At 41.9% G+C, this 18,083-nt stretch overlaps 1 protein-coding gene across 1 annotated transcript in view; it reads right to left on the reverse strand.

The window, feature by feature from the left end:
• Nucleotides 1-18,083, reverse strand: part of TMEM255B (transmembrane protein 255B) — a gene marked incomplete at its 5' end in the record, with an annotated part of 75,185 nt that overhangs the window by 17,010 nt on the left and 40,092 nt on the right. Inside the window, one exon of the mRNA XM_082007702.1 lies at nt 949-1,029. Coding sequence (XP_081863828.1) covers nt 949-1,029 — 81 coding nt within the window. The remainder of the gene's footprint in view (nt 1-948; nt 1,030-18,083) is intronic.

Below are 18,083 nucleotides of genomic sequence, written 5' to 3' on the forward strand. Positions count from 1 at the left end.
ATGCTTATTACAAAAACCAGAAGCATTTCTCAGACCATGTCTATGTCTGAGTGTGCATGCACAATTCAGAAGGGGAAGGGTTTTGTCACAGATCATAAGTCTGTCTGGGTAGGTCATTAGGCAAGGAGGTCAATGAAATATTTTTGTCATACATTTTCCGGAACCAACGATGGGGTGCCCTAGCAGTAAGATTTAAGGAGTATTAGCTGCTTAACCTGGTAATATACTTTGATAAGATGTCTAGAATTTTTAATGGTAACATTCCGCATATACGTTTTCTTAGCCATGGGAGGAATATTGATGAAGGATATGTGGTTTCTTGTAAGTTATATCCCTGTTTCGCTGTTCTCAATCCTGCTCTGCTTGATTTTCCTTTCACTCCCACCAATTTACTACAATAATAACATGAAAAATAGGAAAAGAACCTAAATCTGGACTTCTCAGGAGGCTAGCCATTTGGGTATGAGCACTTGTCCAACCATGTTAATGTCATTGAGATAATAAAAAAGCTGCATTCAAACCGCTGATGTTCTTGGCCTGTGATGGATAAATACAGAGAAGATTTGAAGTCTTCTGCACAATGCACATGGATTCATTTAGATATTTCCTATTCCACTTGAAGTCTACAAAAACCTCCTTTGAGAAAGATGCCAATGTGACAAATACGTTCCAGACAGCTATTATACAGTATAGATGGACTAGGAATCATTCCAGTCCCAGAGTAATATACTGGACAGAGACACTGGTGATGACTCAAAACCTCACTGGTTGACTTGCAGTCATCAGAGGCTTGGACAAGTGGGGAGTCACTGATGGGAGAAAAAACAGTAGGGTTTCTATCAGCCCGTGACCTACATGCACAGACATGCTCTCAAACACCTGCCTCCCTCCTCGCCAGCCCCTCAAAGCACAGCAGACATGAACACGCGACGAGGTGAGTTTGTTTACCTCTGTTTGGTAGGCATCATATAGGAATCCTATTCCACTTGAATAAAACTGGCACCTTTTGTTATACAAAGGTCTGGGTTCCTGTAAAGAGAAAAATAGCCAAAGAAGTACTCAGTCTGGAGGAAGTGTGAAGGCACCATGTCCCATGTCCCCATGCCAGATGCTTACAGCTGTGTGGAGCTGAAGCCAGTGCAGACACTTGGGTAAGTGGCTCACACCCCGCCGTGTTGTTTTTCTTTCCAGAATGGCTCTCCTCAGCGTTACATTTTTTCTTCACTCTGCCACTAAGCTATGTGAGTATCTTTTTTTTTAGTTTTTGTTTTGTTTGATTGTTATGAAGACATCACCCCTGGCATTTAACCACTTCCTTGCTTGATGTCAAATAGCACTGCTCTATGAGAATGATCCAGTCACTCTTTTTCCTGGTATGGTTTCTTAACTAGCACAAAGAATTACTTTGCTATTTGTCTTCAAGATATGGGACTTTTTGTTTTTAGAGGATTTCAACAATGTCAACAGTGAAAATAAAGTAAAATAGCTAATACATTAAGCATTCCACTTACTATACACACTTCAAACCCCAAAAGCAAAACAAAGAATAATGAAGAAATGAAGACATAAAAGGGAAGTAATTTGTACCATTTATTTTTGCCTTATTTTCCATTTATGCTTATTGCAAAAGATGCATTCACTGCTCCTATTTCATATTTTGCTTGTAACAGTTCCCACAAGCTGATATGAAGGAAGAACACAATGAAATGTCCTTGGCCAGATGGAAGATGTGTGTTTCCAAACTTGGTGAATGGCCACTTTGAAGGCTAGAGGGTGCATACCTCATTTTCAGGACTAGACCACATTTGTCTAGGGAGGATTTGACAGCTGAAGACTCCTCTGTGATCAGACGTCTATCCCAAAGCAAAGTGTGGGAATGACTTATGTTGGCAAAAAAAGTATTTGTCAACTTTCTGCCACTTATCTAGTTCTGATCTGTGTCTTCAAAAGCACTCAACTGCTCCCCAAAATGTCAGTCAGACTACTTCCATGACAGAAGACGGAAACCCACTAGTTGCTATCCTCTGTTTCCATGCTAACTTACAAGCAAATGACTACTTAAGCTGTTAGCAGAAATCTGTGCTGATTAACTTTCACTGCATTTTAAAGCTTTATGACCCATCCAGGAATAACCCAGAAATTGCAGAAAAATCTGCACTACTTAAGAACACTTCTGAGTATTCTATGCTTGTTGGATAATGAAGTGTGAACTGTATAAATCTGCTGACCCAAAATACATAATCAGTTAAAATGCAGAGCTAGGCAGGAACGCAGACAGGTCAATGAATAAAGCTCATCCATCAGCTTGTTTGCCTTTCTGATTACTCTGGCAAACCCAACGAAGTTTGGACACCAACTCCCAAGGGTTAGGGAAAGGTTAGCTTCCTGCATCCAAAAATATTTATTTGTATTACACAGTGTAAGAAAAAAATGCCACAGTGACTCTTTTTCTCTAGAGGAGAAGCAAATACCACACAAACAGCATGCCATGTCTTGAACTAGGACAGCACTCTTCCATAGGCCTGGGAAAGCATTAGCCTTTAGCCATGACTTCCAGGGACAGATCTGTTTGGGAGGACTAACAAGATTGTAGTTTCTCTTCTAGCACAACAAGCATAGTATCAGCCAAAGGCCATGCTGCCCTTCTTTCACACGGTATCATACTCCAACCTTGATTTAATCTGTTGCATGGGGATGAAATGAGAGAGAAGGGGAGCGAGCAGTGGAAATGGCTTTTTCTGGCATGAGGAGAAAATTAATGAAAAACTGCTGTCCACCCTATTCACAATAATAACAAGTTTCACTCTGATCCTGGAAGATCCTGAAAGTGGGTGATGGTCAAGTGCATGGAGCCCAGCTGATGTTCTCGATCCTGCTGGACATGAGAAATGGCTTGAGGAGGGCTGGACAGATCCAGCAGATCAAGAACCAGCTGTGCATCTGGTGTTGGCAATGGGAATTTGCCTTTTATGACCATGAGAGCGTCTTTCACAATCAAGACTTCTTGGAAGAGATGGGATCCACCTGAATAATCAGGGCAGAAGCATTTTTGCCTACAGTCTAGTCAACTGGTGACAAGAACTTTAAATTAGGAGCAACAAGGGAGGGAGATGAGGAACAAAATCAAGTGAGGAAGTAAGGGACCAGTGAGAGAAGTGACGTGAACAGGGTGATGTGGACAAGAGAAATCTCATAATCAACGTAACAGACCTAAATGGGGCCCACTTCAAGAGCATGCACATGAATAAGGAAGCGCCCATAGGACAGCATGAGGAAAGTTCTCATCCCTTTTCTGGGATGCTTAGCACTCCTTGAAGTGTCTGTACACTAACACACACAGCATGCGGAACAGACTGTTTGAGGTTTGAGTGCAGTCATAAGGCAATGATCTCACTGGGATCACAGAGATAGCTCACAGGACTGGAGTGCTGCCACGGATGGATACAGGCTTTTTAGGAAGGACGCGTAGGCTGGCAGAAAGGGGAGATGCTCTATATGAGAGAAAGCAGCAAGAATGCATGGAGCTCTGCCTAGGGAAAGATGAGGAGCCGTCTGAGAGCTTGTATGTCAGTATTAGAGGACAGAGTAAGACGGGCAACGTTGTGGTGGGTGTCTGCTATAGACTGCCTTATGAGGAAAAAGTAGATGAGCCTTCTTTAGACAACTGGAAGAAGCCTCACATTCATGGGCCCAGGTGCTTATGGAGTACTTTAACTACTTTACCACTTCAAAGTAGTAAAGGACTTTACCCCAATATCTGGCAGATGCACGATATATCTGCTGGAGGGACAACACAGCAGGGCACAAGTAATCCAGGAGGGTTCTGGAGTGTGTTAACAACCATTTCCTAACATGGGTGATCAAGGAGTTGACAAGGAGAGGAGCTCTGCTGGACGTCATACTACAAACAAGGAAGGATTGGTCAGGAATTGAAGGTCAGGGGCAGCCTTGCCCCTGATAATGAGATGGTGGAGTTCAGAATCTGGAAATGAGGGAGCAGGGAAAAAAGCAGGATCCCAAGCCTGGACTTCAGGAAATGACACTTTGGCCTATTCAATGACCTGCTTGGAAGAATCCCATGGGACACAGACCTGGAAAGCAGTAAGGTCCAGGAGAGCTGGTTGATGTTCAAGGATCACCTCCTCCAAACTTAAGAACAGTTCATCCCAACTAGCAGAAAATCAAGCAAAGGCAGCAGGAGTCCTGCATGGATGAACAAGGAGTTCCTGATATAATTCATACATAAAAAGGAAGTGTACTTGAAATGCAATCAGGGGCAAGTCACCAAGGAGGAAAATAGAGAAATTATATGAGCATGCAGGGATGCGGTTAAGAAAACCAAAGTCCACCTGCGATTCAATCCAGCAAGTGCCAAGAAGGGCAATAAGAAGGGCTTCTATGGCTGTATTAGCAGCAAAAAGAGAGATTAGGAGAAATATGGGCACACTACTGAACGAGGCAGGCAACCTGGTTAAAAAGACATGGTAAAGGCCAAGGTACTCAATGCCTTCTTTGCCTTGGTCTTCAATGGAGACCAGTGGAAAAATTTGGGGCAAGAAAGACTTACTCTTGCTGAAGGAGGATCAGGTTAGGGAACGTTTAAACAGACTGGAGACGCACAACTCCATGGGACCTGAGTACCCATGAGTACTGAGGAGGCTCAATGATGTCAATGCAAACCTTCTCTCAGTTGTCTTTGAAAGGTCATGGTGTTCAGGGAAGATTTCTGAGAACTTGAAGAAAGCAAATGTCACTCCCATCTTCAAGAATGTCAAGAAATATAAACCACGGAACCACACACTGGTGGGAAGGTGATGGAGCAAATAAATTTGGAAATCATTTCCAAACATCTGAAGGACAGGATCGTGATTGGGAGTAGTCAACATGGATTTACAAAGAGGGAATCATGTCTGACCAACCTGTTAGCCTTCTACAAGGATGTGACTAGCTTGGTGGATGAGTGGAGCTTCTCTCTCATCTGCTTCTGGATGTTGTTTATCTTCACTTCACTAAGGCCTTTGGCAGTCTCTCATAATATTCTCACAGACAAGCTGATGAAGTACAGCCTATATAAATGAACAGTGAGGTGGACTGAAAGCTGGCAGAACTGCTGGGGCTGTGGTGTTTTGATCAGTGACATGAAGTCCAGAGGGAGGCCACTCAATAGCGGTCTACCCCAGGGGTCACTGCTAGGGACAGTATTGTGTAACATCTTAATTACTGAACTAGATGATGGATAGAGTGCACTCTCCACAAGCTTGTAGGTGTGAGAGGAGCGGCTGAAACATCAGAGGACTGTGCTATCATTCAGAGGGACCTGGGCTAGAGAAATGGCCCACAGGAACCTCCAGAAGTTCAGCACGGGGCAATGCCAAATCCTGCACCTGGGGAGGAATAATCCCATGCACCAGAAAAGGCTGTGGGCTGACTAGCTGGAAAGCAGGCTTATAGAGAAGGAGCTGGTGGTCCTGGTGGGCAGCAGGTTAAACACGAGCAAGCACTGTGGCCTTGTGACAAAAATGGCCATCAGTATCCTTGTCTGCATTAGGAAGAGCATCACTAGCAGGTCCAGGGAGGTGATTGTTCCTCTCTATTCAGCACTGGTGAGACATATCTGCAGTGCTGAGTCCAGTGCTGGGCTCCCCAGTATGAGAGAGACATGGACATACTAGAGTGAGTGCAGAAAAGGACTAAGATAGTTAACAGATCATATGAGAAGCAGATGAGAAAGCTGGCACTGTTCAGCCTAGCCAAGAGAAGGCTCAGGTGTACATTTATGAATGTGCATCAATACCTGATGGGAGAAGTAAAGACGATGGAGCCAGACTATTCTCAGTGGTGCTCAGGAAAAGGACAAGATGAAACAGGCACAAACTGAAATACAGGAAATTCCGTTCAAACCTAAGAAGAAACTTTCTTACTCTATGGGTGATAAAACACTGAAACAGGTTTTCCCAAGTGGTTGTGGAGTCTCCATTCTTGGAGATACCCAAAGCCCAACTGGACACAGTTCTGAGCAACCTGCTCTAGTTGACACTGCGCTGAGCAGAGGGGCTTGGATTAGGCAATCACTGCTGCTGCCCAGCCTCAGCAACTCTGATTTTGTGAATAGGATCAGAGCCTACCTCAGGATATGAGCACACTAACAAGTTCTCTCAAAGTATCATAGACTATGAATTTAGCAAATATACCTTAGCGCCTGCAGACAGATGCTCCCTGACCTTACCTTCTGTGCATGCATGCCCTTACTACAGCTTGCTGATGAGTGATGCCACCAGATCACACTACGAGGCTGTGTCTGGCCCTGAATGCTAAGATCCTGCCCTCAGGTACTTCTGTATCTTGTTAAAGGCAGTGAGAGAGCCGTCTCATCTGCCTCCATCAAGTACAGGAAGACCCTCACCTTGGCCCTGATCTCTTGGCTCACACAGCTTTCCTACCCTTTACACCTCCTTTCTCTTAAAAAATAAATTGGTCCTTTTATTGGTTTGGTCTTTCAGGGAGAAGAGAAATATGCTTTTCATCCAAGCGTGCTTGTGCCTGGAAGCAGCACTGTTCCCTGCGGAGAGAGGTGGCTGATTAATCCATAGCAGCTATTATCGCTTCATATTGCTGTGAAGCAAAAAGGTCAGAGCTGTGACATGGAAGGGACCACTATGAATACAGTTAATACATTTGCATGCACAGTCATGGCAAACGAGTACTTTTCTTCATGCACCTAATTTTGAAAAGCAAGCCTGCTGCCCTAGTAAAGCCGGCTTTCCGCATTCAGTCTGTTCTTCTAAATGCATTTGTATGTGCAGTCAGTTTGGCGACCCCAAATCAAAATAAATGAGTGATGATCAAGTGTATAAAAATAACAAAGATTAGATAACATTGACTTTATCCAGACACCCACAGAACTTAACGCCTAAAGCATGCAGCTTTTAAGCAGAGATACACTGGGGATGCCAAAAGGTTGCATTGGTAAAAGTTTCCATTTGAATTAGATTTTCATGCCACAGAGGTGCTGCAGTCTGTCTGTCTACTAAGATGTTTATATGAATAAGGCACCACACAGACATTAAAAAGTGTTTAAAAATTATCCAACAGTATGTCACACCACATTAGCACCCAGTGGATTTTATAGGCCTCTCTAATAACAAAGGCAAATGAGACATACTTCAAAGCTGTAAAAGTATTCCTGACAGACTGCTCATAAAGTACTTTCTATTTTCATATGGCTCACTGAAGACTGTGTATGAATAACTACAGTGTATCCTACCTACCAGTCCTTGGTTCTACTTGGTTCTTCTGCTTATAGCAATACTGGTAAAGACAGAGCTACTTTTACATACTATATATATGCAAATATATATATATAAAATATAATATCTATATAATATATATAATACATATAGTTCATCTATTAACAGTTGCTTTAAAGTATATAGAAACAATATTCTGTTTAACTAATTTGATATGCTTTCATACCAGGAACTTCCTCAGCCACTGTTATTGGAAGAGAGCTATGCAATACCTCCCACTAAGGTGTAATGTTAATATATTAACATATAATAAATCACAGAATCACAGAATCATTAAGGTTGGAAAAGACCTTTAAGATCAAGTCTAATCATCAACCCAACACCACCATGCCCACTAAACCATGTCCCAAAGTGCCATATCCACACGTTTTTTGAATACTTCCAGGGATGGTGACTCCACCACCTCCCTGGCAGCCTGTTCCAATGCCTGATCACTCTCTTGGTGAAGAAATTTTTCCTAATACCCAGTCTAAACCTGCCCTGGTGCATATATAATGCAAATAATGCATCCCCCTTCTCTGTTTGTTTGAGTAACTCTGTAACTGGAAATGGGCAGGTGGGAAAGATCTGTTGGTTAGAGCCCTGCTAATATACGCAGAGCACAAACACCAGTAGGCTGGCAAAAAGAGGAAGTATTCTGTATTAAAAAAATGTAGTTGCGTGCTTGGGTTTCTTCATTGATGTAAAGGAAAAATGGATGGGTTTCACTCAGTCCTTCTGAACACTGGAAAAGATTATTTCCTAGCTAGTTATGAATGAGTGTGTTTGTGTATAAAGGACAGATACAGTCAGATTGACATTAGTCTAGGTTTAGAAAACTTTCAGAGATGTCAAAAAAAAAAAATGTGGACAGCTGGTAATTCCCTTTAATTTCAGGCAAATGAGAACTGCTCAGCCTTGAACCCTACAGAGCAAACTGTAGCTCTCCCTGTTCTCGCACAGTTATTTCAATATATTTCTTGCATGTGTATTAGAACCTGGGAGTGATGAACAGATGGTTAAGAGGGAAGGCTTTATGCCAAGGAAGAGAAGATTTGATCCAAATATGGTTGGTTGCTTTCTTTAAGAGCATGTAGTAAAAAGCCCACATTCTCTTTGATGGTGGGAGCATTGCAATACATTATTTGTGTAAGGAAAGCATTCTTTGAACAGTATCTTTAGTGGATTTGATACAATGCCTGTGGGGAGGAGGTTGTATGGCTCTTAACTGAGGCATGGAAAGTAGATTTTTCTACTCCAGTTTTTGTTTCCTTGGAAAACACATATATTTTGGATAACATAGGGAAAATTCCATCTCCCTTATGTGTAAGTCCAGTTTCTGAAAACTGAGATATAGCATGAACTGTATTGACTGAAATTTATGCCATACTTTACACACAAAACAAGGCTAACAATTTATTGAAATAATTACCTAGTGAGGGCTATTTTTTTCCAATTATAGTATTTATTTAGCCTAAGCTTCCATGGCTGCATCAATAGAAGTGTAGATTAATCAGTGCCAGGGAATGTTCCCAGGCCTGAAACTCGATCGTCTAGCCCATTAAACTGTTAGAACTGTGCCTGTGATGGCTTTGGCCTGGGCAAACTATCACTCTTCCAAAATAATTTCTGGGCATGGTTTGGAAATTAGCATGGTCCAAGAATCATTCCCAATAAGTAATTTGGACATTGCCATGCTGCCTCTGATTCTAAGAGACTTCAAGAGTAAGGACGTGGGCTTCACCATGCCAGTTGGCCTGGGGACCACAAACAGTCCTGGGCACATGTAAAAGATGAATATAGATAAAATTGAGGAGTCCAAAACCAGATTAATTTTTTTAGTGGCTTATTAACTCGAAGTTTCTCATTTTCTGTTTTCTTCCTGCAACATTTTTGTAGGTCCTTTTCATCTACAGCATAGCTAGCAATGAATAGGAGAGGGAGCTGCCAGGATTTTTCAAGTTTAATCCTAAAAGCAAACCAAAACATAACCCTTCAGTGCCAGCTCAGCCTTGTGCCAACAGCTGGGTGTTCTGCAGATTATCACTCCCTTCAAGATCAGGCTCTCTGCTAACATTCTGAAAGCAGGCATACGACTGTGAACAAACAGATTTATGCTTTCCCGGAGGGCTAGATGGAGCATAGCTATCTGTGTCTGCCTCACACTGCCTATCTGAGAGCACACGGCACATGAGAGCATACAGACCCCAGAACTTTCACACCAAAGACAGAAGAATCTCATGAAAGAGGGTGCCAACATACTAGGAGTCTGGGAAAGCAAGCAGACTGGATCACTGTCTGGGGACCTGAGCTAAAGCTGATTGTATCCCTCCCTGTACAAATAATGATAGGAAATGCTACAGAGCTTTTGTCATTCCTGTCTCTCTCTGGCCCAGAGCTGTGTCTCAGTCTTTTTCAACAACATTCTCAATGAGATGGGTGTCTCCTGAGAAGGACCACTGCTAGGAGATCCCAGGGATTCATAGGAGTGATTAATATAAACATCTTTGTGCTTTCACTCACAAACAAACAAAAAAAATGCGTGCATATTTAAAATGTTACGAACAGCTTCCATATTGGCTGTGACAAGATGGGTATTAAGGAACATCCGACCCTAAGGTAGTCAGTATCCTCAATACTGCGGTGAGGGGGCATCAACTTTAAGAAACAAAACATCTTACACTTCTGTTTGCTCCCCAGACTTGCAACTCCCACATAAAAGCACATGATTATACCTTCTGGAACCAGAAACAAGAGTGAAGTTTTTGACAATTGTTTTGGACTTTTACTCATTGGCAGCGAAACATGCAATTCAGTTTTCAGTTTGCAATTTCTGGAGCAGAAGAGGCTTTCAGAAAACAATTTATCTTGCATTTTTATTTCACTATTTTAAGAAAAGAGCAGAAATAATACCCTCCCCCCGAACTCTTCAATTCCATATTTCCAAATATTGAACCCACATCAATTGATAGAAAAGAAAATTTATTACAATAACCATTTTAAACTGGCTAGTTTCTTACAGACCTGTATCTTCTCTTGTGCTTGACAAAGAATCTTTAACCTCCTGGTAGACCAACAGAATGCCTTACCCATAATTCATGAGATGTTAAATTTTTGTACACATAGTTTACAGATAGTTATTAAAATACTACTCCTCATATGCCTCATTGAAATTTATTCCTGTAAGTAATGGCATTACTTTCACAACCTTTGCAGCTGGGAACAGAGGGGTCACTGCTCAACAGCAGGAGCCTCTGGGGAGCATGTGCTCCCACAGGAAAAGGTGCCTCCTTGGACAGGCCAGTGCCCTGGGGCTGCCCATCACCACCATGGGGGTCAGTGGGCTTCTCTTCTCTCCCTCCCTTCAACATCAGGGACTGCTTTTACGGGAGTGCCAGGCATCAGCTCCTGGCCTTTGCTGCACTGGGTTGAGCAGATGTTCTCTTTCAGTCAGTGCCAGGGATGCTAAAGGGGTTGGTACTTGAACCAGCCACTGCATCTCCATCTCTCTCGTTCACTAACAGGCTCAAAACACATAATAAATTTTCTGTAAGCATTTGGCTGACAGGAATCTGGAATGCTGTGGTTGCTACAAAACCCTGGTTTTTAAAAACTATGTCACTGAAAGAAGTCCAGATGCTAGAAAAGTCCTGAACACTATGGAGAGATGCCTGAAAGACAGGAATTATAAAAAAATCTGAATTTTATTTGAAATTAAGGAAATTGGGAAAGTACAGTTATGGGAACTGTACTGCTAGACTTGGCAGTGTTAAGTTTACCATTGGACTTGATGATCATAAAGGTCTTTTCCAACCTAAACGATTCTATGATGATTCCCACCTGCTTCACATTTTGACCATTCACCAAGAGAGTATTTTCTAGAGTTATTAACAGCTTTTCTCTCATTGCCACCAAGCGTATCATCAGCTTTTGAATCCAGTTTAGTTTTACTTCATCAAGTGGGCCTCCAAGTCTTTCCATTTCTCATTTCAGCAATTTTCCTCCCATGTGATACTAGTGTTTGTTTCTTACTTTTTCTTCTGTGTTTTGTCCTCTTGAGAGCATCACCTTGACTAACAACATAGAAAGTCCTGGGTTGTCAGGGAGTGCACAATGTATGCTGGCTGGGATTTGGAAAGCTGAGTGCTAAAAAACAAAAGAGCAAGCCATTTCTGGACTCTCACAGTCCTATGTCTGTGCAGCAGCCTAGCCCTGAGGATATGCTACTGCCAAAGGGCTGCAATGGACCAGGCCATCAGGAACAGAATGTTTTCAAATTTTTTGCCTTTTTTTTCAAAATTCAGCCAATAATTAGCAAACTATATTAAGAAACTATGAGCCCTAGAATTAAATTTTCACACATTCGTTTGACTTAAGCTGCAGGCTTGGCTCGTGTGTATTGATTCAGTTTCTACATGTATTGCCCCTGCCTTAAAAGTCAAGGGTTCCCAAATGTACAGTTGAATAAACCCTTTGAAGTGATGTAAAGTGAGACAGAGAGATGGGATGCTTCTGTCCATGCCATACTCCTACTGTAACTATGCAACACAGTACTGATCCCCTGGTGCAAATAATACATTCCCAGTTTTGTTTAAATACCTAGGAGGCAGTCGCAACAGTATTTATTTACACGCTTTGGGTGAGGTCATGCCATGAGAGCAATGCTGAGGGTTGCACTCTAGACTGCAGTCAGCACTTACCCTTTCTCGTGCTTCTCCATCTGCCCTGCATGAACTTAGGAGCTAATCTTCCTCCAGAAATGCTGAGCTCCAGCCTAGGGACCCTGCCTGTCTCGTCTGCTATGCTGAAATAAGTCAATGCCAGTGCTGAAAATAGGAAAAGCAGCTGCTATGGCTTAAACACTTCTTTACTCTTACAAACCAGATTTACTTTACACTGTGCTTTCCGGGGGCTCTTTTTAGGATTTCTGTTTGATTTGAAAGACTAGATCCTACAGAATCCTCTTCCTTAATGCTTGGGAGAAGTAGATACTCATTTCAGGTCTTTCAAACCAGCAAGTACTCAGAGAACCTGTATACTGTCACAGCTGAAAAACATAGAGACATGGATCTGTCTCACTTTGTGTCTCCTCATTGATTTTCCTTCTATTTAAAATATTTTGTAGCGGTATCCTCAGTTTCACTCTCCTTTATTTGGGGGAGATTTCTGCGCTGGTAGTACTGCTACAGTCAAGTGAAAAGCCTCCAGATGCTGGGGCTGCCCCATTGCTAGATGATGTGCACAGACAGGTCTATTCTTGATGTGGATGGACACGTCTGTTCTCAGATGGATATAGTTCTATTAGGAGAGGACAAATCCTCTTCAGACAGTTTTTTTTTCTTTCAGTGACTTTTGGCCACACTTCCTGGCATGAAAGTGGGAGGAGAGGCCCATGAGCCTTCACCAGCATACCCAGTGGGACAAGTAGAAGGAAGAGGAGCTGACTCCCCTGCACATCCCCATGGAGGTTCAGCAGCCCCAGTGCCTTTAGCTGATGCAGGCGTAGGTGGTGGCAGGAAGAAAAGAGGTGTGTGCAGAGCTGCCGAGTGACACCGTGCCTGTCTGCTCGAGGGCAGCTGTGCTGCAAACCAGTATGTCGTCAGAGGCAGATGATCTGGCTGTACTGGAGAGTTGGAGCCACACAAGGCTCCAGCGAGCAAGCCTACTCCTGCCTTAATACCCCAGACTTCTGGCAAACCCAAGCCTGGCACTGGAATATGACTGCTTTTCTTTAGTCAAGTTCTGCTAGCTAATGTCTCTTGGGATGAGGCTGCAGACCTTCCGACGATACCTGCAACAGCTATTTTGTGTTGTTAAAAACTTAAGATTTACCATGGGCTTTTACACAAGTTTCTAATGATGCAATTAGCTGATATTATTCAAGGCTGTAATTTTAGTTATTGCTTGATGCAGTTAGGTATTTAATTGCTTATTATAGTTGATTACTTACATTGATTACATTACCTTGATTATAGGGTTTGTTATATGAACTGATTACTGTCTTGATTATAGTGATGTTGTGCCATGAGAGTAATTAACTTTTCCACAAGAATGCAAGAACTGTTTATTCTGTTTCTGGTAATGTAACTCAAATACATGAAATATAGTCCATCTCCTGCCTCTTGCCTTAATGCTATCAGAATATGTAAGAAATATTTAAGTCTCTACATATACTACTGCAAGAAATGTCATTTTGCAAGACACTAACCTTTACACATCTGAAATACTGAATATCCTGCTGATGGAAAAGTAGGGGGTTTACATTTATAATGCTCTTTTGGATTTATTTTACACTGAAGAGAAGAAAAAGAGGCTGCATTAAATGCATCTAGTTGAGCAATATATATAGACTACCTACATATACAAATAAAATTCTGGAGGCTTAATTAATCTTGCAGTGTTGATTTTAATTTTCAGGGCATGGCACACCACTGACAGGGGCCTTTAAATATCCCCATTATAATCTAAGTAATGTAATAACAGCTTTATGTATGACATTTTCTTATTAGGTATTGAGCAGAAAACGCACAGAAAGTAGGTGTTTTTGCCCAGCAATTTGCCATCAAAGCTCCCTATCATCCCTGTAAAGGGAAGACCCCATTGACACAAATCACAGCACACCAGAAGCCAGGCTGAAAGGGTTCATCCAAAGGGAAGGGACTGCAGGACTAGCCCCAAAATACAAGAGAGTAAAAAGTGCATGAGAGAAGCCCCAGGAGGAATGGAAAGACATGAGTTATAAAACTAAAGTGGTCTAAACAATTAGTGACATGATTCATGCATACCCTGATTGCTCAGGTACAATAAGCTGTTCCCCATCTCAACTGGCTTGTAATTTTGAAGCTCACATGCATTTCAGAAGATCAGAGACGTTCGAATACATGATGTTCAGTGCTCCAGAGGCAAAAAAGCCACGGGATATACTGCTGACTGGGAGTGTGGAGAGACCTGCACTGAGGCACACACACAAGGAAATTCTAGGCAAGTTTGGTAAATTTTTTTTTAAATCTATAATACCTTAAAAACATACTTTTTCAAACTTGGAATTTCTCATCAAAGACTAAATAAATATATTACAGGTGTGAACTTCCATAATCTATCAATGCTAGTGCAACACATATTTTAATAAGCTCTTAATAGAGCCATAGGTAATCATCAATCAAAACTTTATTGAATACCTGGGAACATACTTTTCATGGACACTATTTGCAACTGAATAATCATCCACCCACAGAGGGTGAAAGAAATTCCTGCTACATTATATTATTAATAATAATAATAATGGTTTCTTCTTAAAGACGAAACAAAACCTCTGGCTTTTGGAAACCTTTTGCTAGGGCAAAATGCAGCGTACTGAAATACCCTACATTTTTACTCTAATAGAATTTAAGGACTTCTACGTGCCTTGCTGATTTAGATCCATGTGAACAAACAGTACCTTTTCCTTTTTTCTACTCCACTAGTTTCTACACAGGGCAACTCAAAGCACTGTTTTTCCTTTGACAAATGATGGGTAAAAATGCCAAGTATTTTTCAAGCAGTCTGAAGGCTGCAGGTGGGTACTCCCTCTCCCCTCTATGTATCTGTGTAGCTGCTTTTTCATCGAACAGAAACATCTGTTGATAGTCTAGAAACATTTCTGAGAATCGGAAACAATGAAGGAAATTATCTTCTGCTGGCAGCACATCAGAGGGAAGTAGATTATGCTTTTCAGAGCAGACTGCAAGCCCTTTGCCCCAGACACCCACCTTTCTTAGGATTAAACTGTAATTAACTTGCTTTGTATGCTTTGCATAAATTCCATCATGCCTAGTGCTTTGTAAAGCGAGGTTAAAGGTGGCAGTGGACAGTAAATCTCCCCTGATCCAAGCTGCTATTCTACATTGCTAAATTAACTCCCCCCAGAATTGATTTTTGGATGTATAGGAGCCACACAGATGCAGAAGACTATAATCTATGGGAATAGATGCAGATTGTAGAGGACTATATAATCTATGTACAAATGTAGAAGGCTATAATCTATGGAAACTAGAATACCAGTGTCATTTTAAACATGGATAAAATCCTGCTCATTCTCTCACTTCTCATATTATTTCTTGCACTAATAATATGATTATTAATATGTATAAAATGTGTAGAATTTCCCTCCATATCTCTGGAGTTGATATACAATATACTCAGTGGAGTTCTCACCTATCTAATTACACTGGAAGCAAAGCTAAAAGAAAATGATTTAATTTTCAGAGCCAAAGAAGTTGAAAGTGCCAGATTTGCTATTACCCCAATGCACTGAAAATTCTGCCCTGTTGTGCATTGAGATTGTGCTCCCTGTGAGACAGGAACATAGGATCACAGAATCATAGAATCACAGAATCATAGAATAGCTTGGGTTGGAAGGGACCTTTAAAGGTCATCTAGTCCAAGTCCCCTTTAGTGAGCAAGGATGTCTTTAACTAGATCAGGTTGCGCGGAGCCCTGTCCAACCTGACCTGGAATGTTTCCAGGATCATGTAATTAAATGGCAGTGGCATTTAACCATTAGCTTTCTTATACTCAAATGTGTAGGTCATTCCTGTAATGTTTTCTCAGAGTGAAAACTCCTAACTACAACAGTAGTTTTCCTCCCTCCAAATTGCATGTAATTGTAGTAAGATGTCCCTTATTGCACCTTCAAGGAATTTTTACCTCAAAGCTGCATTACCTCAATTCTGCAGCTTGAATGACCACACAGTAATGAGGGATCTCAATGTGGGCTGTTACATCTCAACAAGGGAAGCCAATGGACCAATGTTCATGTCACAGGGCTACAGGAAGCTGGACCAATCCTTGGTTTTGCCAGCAGTGAAGGCTTTTGTCCTACACAGTGGTGCAGATGAAGATCCAAGAGGGCTTGAGACAGCCTTCTCCCTGCCCCTGTCCTGGGGCGGCAGAACAGCATGAGGAGACCATGCGGCAGATGTAGAGAGATGCTGCTGGGAAAGGAACTGGGAATCTCTCTCTTTCCTTCCCATCAAGTGAATTGCTCTTTGGCATCCAAGCACAATGTGCGTGCTGCCTAATGGTTTAGCTGTTTGTGTTTGGTTGTTGCAATTTCAATCCTTTTCTCCCAGGAAAATAAGTCATAGCAGGGAAGAATAAAAACGGAATTTAAAGAATTTGCAACTCAGCTAAACCTGAAAGGAATTTCAGTTATAAAAAAAAAAAGGATCTGTATAAGCAGGTGGCTTTGTCCCTGGCAATGTGAGAAGCTCTGCAAACTGGAGGGCAGGATCTTAAGAGGTTCTCCAAAAAAAGCGTTGCCGTTATTTTTCTTACTGGAAAACATCCAGCAACCAAATAAAAGCATCCTACCAGCGCCTCTGTGATGTCAATATATTCAGGCTGTACGCATACTACGTACCTGTCTGGAAACAGGAATATCAAACTGCAGATTCGTGGGGACAAATACCCCGAAGCCCTTCCCTGGCCCTTATACCTTGTACGCTCTCTGCGTTCTAGCCCAGAAAACATTAGCAAAATGGCAGTTTTGCTCTCAAGTCCTTGGATGCATCCAACATATTCATCATTGGGTTGTCCTGTGTGTCATCCAATATCTAAGGAATAGTGGTTTTAGTAGTGTTTATTTTTAGTTATAGAGAGCGATAAGGTCTCCCCTCAGCCTCCTCTTCTGCAGGCTGAACAGCCCCAGTTCCCTCAGCTGCTCCTCATAAGACTTGTGCTCCAGACCCCTCGCCAGCTTTTTGCCCTTCTCTGGACACGCTCCAGCACCTCAATGTCCTTCTTGTAGTGAGGGGCCCAAAACTGAACACAGGATTCAAGGTGCAGCCTCACCAGTGCTCCTTGTGCGTTAGCTGAAAATACTAGCACAGCAGAAAGGCATCCAAAAAAACCTCCTTTGGCCCAGAAAGGTTCTTCTGGCAAAACATAACCTGCAACAACACCAATATAACTGCAGTTACTGTGGGGGAGATCCTCACCTGAAAGTAGGTGATTTTGCCAGAGCAGACAGCAAAGCAGAGCTTCCAAGCTCCGATGTGGCAGGAAGCATCAGACATCTGTAGATATCTGTAACTCATTCCAGGGCTCTCAATTAGGCTAGAGAGCAACCCCCCCTTGTAATTAAGTGGTACTGTATGAATGCAGTCTGTGCTTCCCATCTCAGTGTCCGATGCAAGGTCTAACACTAGTATTTAATACTGTGGGATAGTTGACCATTGGCTTCAAAATGCACTGCTTACAAATTTAAGTACTTTGTATTTCAGAAGTTTATCAATAAAGCATTTTTCACCTTGGTGGACCATCAATATAAAAATCACTACTGAACTAGTGCTAAGTTTCAGTTATAAATGTTTTGTGTTCACTCTGCTAAAAAAAACCCCAACAAAACCCTTTATGGTATATGCTATGCTATTATATTGATGAGTCATACAGGGTGGAAATGGAATTAAAAGTAATTAGCTGTAATTTTGTCTCATGTAGCAGCATGGAGAAAGTAAAATGCATTTAGTGTTCTTCTCCAGAGAAGCTAGCTAACTTAATAGCAATGAGAAATTACTTATTCTTTGAGTTGTGTTTTCTACCACCAGACATCAAGGTAACAACTTCGTTAGACATGGAATACAACTATTTGTTTTCTTCAAAGGAAAGGCCAATAGGCTTGCTCAGAACATTTTCAAATGGCTTCTTAGGAGATCTGGCTTGAAGTGTGCAAGGCTTTGGGGCATGACAGTAAGCTATATTACATGCCATGGGCTCGTGAAATCACCCTGTGGTAAAATGCAGTGGTTGTCAGCCAAG

The sequence above is a fragment of the Phaethon aethereus genome (genome assembly GCF_964289735.1).
Source record: "Phaethon aethereus genome assembly, chromosome: 1".
Taxonomy (NCBI): Eukaryota; Metazoa; Chordata; class Aves; order Phaethontiformes; family Phaethontidae; genus Phaethon; species Phaethon aethereus.